Source organism: Microcebus murinus, chromosome X (genome assembly GCF_040939455.1).
Source record: "Microcebus murinus isolate Inina chromosome X, M.murinus_Inina_mat1.0, whole genome shotgun sequence".
NCBI lineage: Eukaryota > Metazoa > Chordata > Mammalia > Primates > Cheirogaleidae > Microcebus > Microcebus murinus.
In genome coordinates, this window is record NC_134136.1 from 102,429,742 (window position 1) to 102,436,258 (window position 6,517).

The window sequence follows — 6,517 nt, forward strand, 5'->3', positions numbered from 1 at the left end:
ACTGCCCACCTCAGACCGGAGGGACTTCCAGAGAGTTCTGTCCCCACTTTCAGCTCTGATAGAACCCCAACATGAATTGTCCGATGTAGCCATCTCTGAGTACCTTCTAAATTACCCCCCTGAGGAGACTGAGTGGGTGAGCGTTATTGGCCCAGGGTGTTGGCTCAGACCAGCAGAAGGAGGGTTCCCAGGCTCTAACGGGAATAAAAGCGGAATAAAAGCGAAGACTCTGGGAAAGGTCTTCGAATCCCTCTCCGAACAGAGGGCACCTTACAGGGCCCCGCCTATACTTTTGATCTTGAGAGGGGAATGAAGGAGGGTTGATGTAAGGAACCCTGACTTCTGCCTCTGGGAAGTGTCGCAGGGAAGTAAATGCCTTAGAATGGGAACAGACAAGTAAGCAGAGGGATGACCTCCAGGCCCTCCTAAGAGTTAAAATGAAGTCTTAGGGAACCATCCACCCTGAACAAAGCAGGCCTCCCAAAGCCCCACCCCCACTGTGAGCTCAGGGACGGACGCTTTGGGCAAGGCATTCCCTCATGTTGTACTTGGGGTGGGGATGGGGATGGGGGCAAGGAGATGATGTCTTGTCTGAAATGGGCAGGCTCATTTCATTAGTGGAAGGAGCCCATGCTCTTCTGGCAGCCAATGTGCAAACATCGAGTATGGACTGAAGGGACCATGCACCTCAGAACAGTAGAGGTCACAGAGTTCTATCCATGCTTTCAAACCTGGGTGAATCTGGAGTAGATATATTAGGCTTTGGTCTTCCTAACATTCTTCTCTGGGCTTTCAGGAATGTAGGGGCCTTGCTCAAAGGAGATAGTCTAAGGTCAGCAGAGAGAAGAGTCCCAGGCCCTAGCAGAAGCTAAAGCAAGAAAACTGAGTGAGGACTGAGAACACTAATTACTCCAGGATAGAGAGAGTCCCAGAGAACTCTGCCTGTGCTTTCATCCCTCTGTGTCTCCAAGCAGGTATGGTCAAATGAGGTTTCCTTAGTTCATCCTCTGGGGTTACAGATAAGTGAAGACTTTGAAATGAGGGGTCAGCATCAAAGCAGTAGATCAAAGCAGCAGTCCCCAACCTTTTTGGAACGAGGGACTGGTTTCATGGAAGACAATTTTTCCACTGACAGAAGAGGGTGGGCATAGTGGGTGTATGTGTGGAGTTCAAGTGGCGATGTGTGGCCCATTTCCTAATGAGCTATGGATTGGTACTGGGCCTTACCCCGGGGGTTGGGGACTGCAGGATCAGAGGGACCCCAGGTTCTGCCAGAAGGGAGGTGATGACCCTTAATGTGAACTGAGAGAAAGACCTCCTACCCCAGAAGGGAGCCATTGCTCTAAGCCCCATTGAGCCCCAGGCAGATCTGGCAAGTAGCAGCAACCTAAGGCATACCTTAGTTATTTCCACAGGGTCTTTAGGGAATAGGCAGATTGGGGAATAGGAGCATTGTGGGTTCCTAGAGCAGTGACTTCAAGGAAAACTGCAGAAGCAGCCTTTAATAAAGCCAAGGAGGTGTCTCCCAGCTGAAGTGGCCAAACTATCTCATCCTCTTTCTAGGTCACAGAGATCACCTGCCTACCTGCCCACTGCCCCTGTCTAAAGCCATCATGCCCCGGGGTCTGAAGAGTAAGCTCCGTGCCCGTGAGAAACGCCATCAAGCCCAACAAGCAACCGAGCATCCAATGGGTGCTCAGGCCGCTGCAGGAATGGGAAGAGGGCTTCCTTCCTCTTCCTCTACTCCTTTCGAGAGTACTCCCCAGAGCTCAACTGCTTCTGGGACCACCAGAAATCCCCAGGGGCCTCAGAGAGCCACCTCTACTGGTGCACCTGTTTCATATATAAGATCCAATGAAACCGTCAACAACCAAATAAGGGAAAGGCCAAGATCCTTGGGGGCTCAGCCTGCCACTGATTATGAGCAGACAAACCGTATAGATAAGACGGTATTTACATTGGTGTGTTACCTGCTGTACAAGTATCAATTGAAAGAGCAAATTACGAAGGTAGATATGCTGAAAAATATAATCCAAATGCACAAGAGCCACTTCCATGAGGTCCTGAAGAAAGCTGCAGAGTACCTGGAGATGGTGTTTGGCCTTGACATAAAGGAAGTAGATCCCAATAGGCACATTTATGTCCTCATCAACAAACTAGATCTAAGCTATGATGCAATGATGAGTGATGACAGAGGTATACCCAAGACTGGCCTGCTGATGACTGTCCTGGGTGTGATCTTCACGAAAGGCAATTGTGCCACTGAGGGAGAAGTTTGGCAAATATTAAATGTGATGGGGTTATATGAGGGGAGGATGCATATTATTTTTGGAGATCTCAGGAAGCTCCTCACCAAAGATTTGGTGGAACAAAAGTACCTGGAGTATCGGCAGGTGGCTAACAGTGATCCTCCATGTTATGAATTCCTGTGGGGTCCACGAGCCTATGCTGAAACCAGCAAGATGAAAGTCCTTGAGTTTTTAGCCAAGGTCCATGATACCATCCCTAGTGCCTTCCCAACCTGGTATGAAGAGGCTTTGAGAGATGAGGAAGAGAGAGCACAAGCCAGAGTTGCAGCCAGGGCTCGCATTAGTGCTATGGCCAGTGCACGTTCCAGGGCCACGTCCCACAGCTTTTCCCACCCCTAGTAGAATCTGATGCATTCTTCACTTTATAGTTGAAAAGAAAATTCCATATTTTAAGTAGTGGAAGGTCAGGGTGGGGCTGGAGACAACACAATGTATAACATGTTTATTTTCCTGTTCTGTATTCTGAATAATTTTTTAGAAGTATTGTTCCTTTTATTAGAAAATTGAAGTACCTTCAGAATATAAAGTTATGAATGACATTACTCAAATATTTATTGCTGTGAATCAAATTTAAGAGTAAGAGTTTTATTATTTTGGAAAACAAATTAGGAAATGTTCCACCACACTTAGTTATTTGAAACAAGATTGTATGGCAGTAAATTAAGCATTTTCTTGGAAATGTAAAAGAACTCAGCATTGTAATAGTTGGGATCAAGAAATGGAGAAAAAATAAAAGATTATAAATTGTTGGTTTCACTCGTTAATTTTAGTCTGTTATTTTGTAACATATATATGTATACATACATACATATACATGCCTAGATATATTTAGTTTATTAAATAATGCAGGAGAAATTAAATCATGATAAATTAGACCTTGTTTTCAGGAGCTTATTTTTTTCCTCAAACAATAATTGAGCATCTACTCTTTGGGAGGCTTTCATTAGTACCTGGAATGCTAATCTGAACAGAAATCATCCCTGCCCATAGAAATTTAAAGTCTTGGAGCAGCCATCATGAAAGGAAAATGGTGGGTGAGTAACTTAGTTTAGCTTGCTATAACAAATTATCATAGACTGGGTAGTTTAAACATCAAACATTTATTTCCCATAGTTCTGGATGTTGGAAGTCTGGGATCAGGTTTCCAGGTCTAGTTTTTGGTAAAGGTAAAGGCTCTCTTACTGCTTGAGAGTCTTACTGTATTCTGACATGGTAGAGAGAGCTCTGGTCTCTTTGTCCCCTTATAAGGGCACTAATCCCATTCATGAAGGCTCTACCCTCATGACCTAATTAATTATTTCCCTGAAGCTCCATCTCCAAATACCATTACAATGGGGATTTATACTTCAATATATGAATTTCTGGAGGATACAAACATTCGGTCCATAGCAGTGACATTGCCCCTAACCAAAAGAACAAGTCAAAAGAAAGTATGAGGACTTGGGTGTTTCAGATGAGCAGTCAAGTATTTATACCCTATGGCAAGGGGTTTGGGGCCTTGGGAAACTTCAAGTGCTTCAATGTGAGGTAATTTAAATTAAGCTGATGGTGGGCCACATGAGTATCTGGGAGTGGTGGGCAGAGGCCAAAATCTCAGATGATGTATTTCACAGTTGAGAGATTAATGGCTGGGATGAAAAACTGGTTTTAGTAGTTAGTTTTATATCATGAATAAACTAGAGAGGAATCTCCACCTGGGGCACAAATGGAAACTGTCCTGTACTCTTAATGCAGGTAAACACAGTGCACAAAAAGGTGATATATGAACATTATCACAAGAGAGTGAGAAGTAGTGGTGATACTCATATGAGACAGAATGCTCAAAAGCCACTGTGCTGGCAATCTTTGCAGTAAGCTGGGAGAGGCATAGCCCATCCATTAAATGGGCATTTAAGTTAGGTGATCTTGTACATAATTTGGCAAACTACAAGCTAAAACTAGATTTTTATGGGGGTAAAGTAATTGCCAATACAGGTGGTTTGGATGGAAGGGCAGATGGAAGAAAGGGACTGAGTTACTAATAGAACTTGACACAATTTCTAGGAGCTTTGAGTTGCATCAAACTGTGTAAGAATCCTTCATACTGACAATAAATAACATAACCTCAAAAAAGTTATAGCAACTAACTTAGTTTAACCTGCTAAGGAACATTTTGGCCAATTTGGTGTGCTATATCTTATTGTCCTGCAAATACTCTGACATTTTCTGAACAAAACAGAATAAAACAAACAAAAAAGAAGGGAGAGTGGTAGGTTCTGGGGTCAAAATAAATATAACTAGAATACATCAAAACTCAGTATATACCAGGCTTAGTGCTAGGTGCTATGGGGAGGGAGCTCTGTGGCCAACGAGGGTACCAGAGCAAGTTCTGGGAATTGAAGGAAGAAATGAGCGGCAGCAGGTAGATGAGACATATTCTTTATTGTCAGGGTGATGTTGCCGCAGCGGAATATGGCAAGCGCTTATATATGGCTCAGAACAATAGTGGTAACATAACAAGTGAAAGTGTGATCACATGGGTTTTACATAGGAGATGACATCATGGTGACATAAGTGTGCTGACTCATGCCTTACCAGAAGGCCGGCTTGCCAGAAGACCTGGCCTGGAAACACTCCGGCAGTCATCTTAGAAACCTATTGCCTATACAAATGAATTTTCCCTTATATTCCACCCCAGGCAACAGGTTTCACAGCTGATACATGGGCCCATTAGGAGGCCCTCTGGGCTCAAATGCCACAACAACAATATGGGGAACAGCATAGTATTAGCAGACTACAGCAAGCAGCACCTAACTCTAAAAGGGTTCAAAGCCGAGATGATGAGAGGCATCCTGGCCATTGTTCTAAAGGGTCTCCAGTTAATTGTTGGATGACCTGTACCTCACCATCAACTTCCTTCAATGCAGAGGAGATATCTTCCTGGTGGTTAGGTATATACACACCACATTCAATATGTATGACTGGGCATATGCACCCTTGATCTGCAGTAAGGAGATCAAGGGCCATGCAGTTTTGCAAAAACACCTTTCTCATTTGAATGACTTCATCCATCTGGAGGGTTAAGGCCTGCCTGGTTTGACTTATGGCCCAAGAAGTATGTTCCACTAGGGCATTCACTTCTGTTTCTACCTTAATGGCTCCACCCTCAGGGAAAAAGATGGTTACTGGGTAGAACTACCATGGAATCTATTTCACCTGGTGCCAGCAGGAGAACACAGCATCCCAATTATGTGTCTTCTTGGTAAAGGTGGGGAGGACCTTCCCCAGGACATATGGCTGTCCCCAAGTGCACCTTCTCATCCAACGAGCAGGAAGATAAAGCCACCCACACTGGGTGGTGCCTTACTAGCCAACCTTAGGCTTTCCATGTAGGTAACCAGCAAGGCCCTTAAAAATGGTCCAACTATCAGTGCAGACATGCAAAGCGGACGGCTTGTGAATGACTATGGCATGCAATTCTGCCCATTGTCTGCTCTGCCCCTGTCCCATTTCAAACTAAATGTCATCATGATCCAACTGGACAGCTACCACTGTTCATTGGGCTCAGAGGCCACAACTGGACCCATTGGTATACCATCCCTCCACAGGAGGGGAACCCCGTCTTTCAAGGTATGGGCTCTCTTCCCTTGATATTACCATGGTCTGAGAGTCAGCATCAGACACAAATTCAACAAGGCCTCATACTATCTGCAACTCTGCAGTCAAAAGGCTGGAGCTAAACTCTGCTTGTTGCTCTAAGTAAGGTCCCCACTTCACCAGGGTAGGCATTGGGGCTATCTCTGATCGTGGGCTGGTTTTCCGTGACCTCACCAATCCTTCTATGGGATATGTGGTGCACACTAGCACCTCAGACTGCCCAGTTATAGTTTCACAGGCTTGAAGGGTGGCATACACAGCCACCAACTGCTTTTCCACCGAGGAATTGTGCTCTTGAGGGTCCTTCCAAGTCTGGGAACAAAACCCAATAGGGACTTGCCGCTCATACTGGTGCTGCCACAAACCTCAGCCCATTCTGCTTGAGTTGACTGTCACATCAAGGTCAAATGGCTGTACAGCTGTGAGCTGTCAACTACTTGTAGCATCTGGGCCTGTGCAACAGCCCTCTTGGCTACTATAAAAGAGGCCTCTGCTGCCAGAGACCAGTCCCACTGTGTCCCCTTGTTACTTAATGAATACAATGGCTGTAACAGTTGGGCCAAGTGGGGAAT

The 6,517-nt window shown here is 45.1% G+C and overlaps 1 protein-coding gene across 1 annotated transcript; it reads left to right on the plus strand.

The window, feature by feature from the left end:
* Positions 1-1,613: 1,613 nt before the first annotated feature.
* LOC105867111 (melanoma-associated antigen B10-like) lies at positions 1,614-2,648 on the plus strand. Its single transcript, XM_012756881.2, has one exon. It carries the CDS (start codon positions 1,614-1,616, stop codon positions 2,646-2,648), a length of 1,035 nt encoding a protein of 344 aa, XP_012612335.1.
* Positions 2,649-6,517: the final 3,869 nt, after the last annotated feature.

Excerpts from the sequence above, each read along its gene's own strand:
- LOC105867111 (XM_012756881.2), top strand. The coding sequence starts at position 1,614 with ATGCCCCGGGGTCTGAAGAGTAAGCTCCGTGCCCGTGAGAAACGCCAT.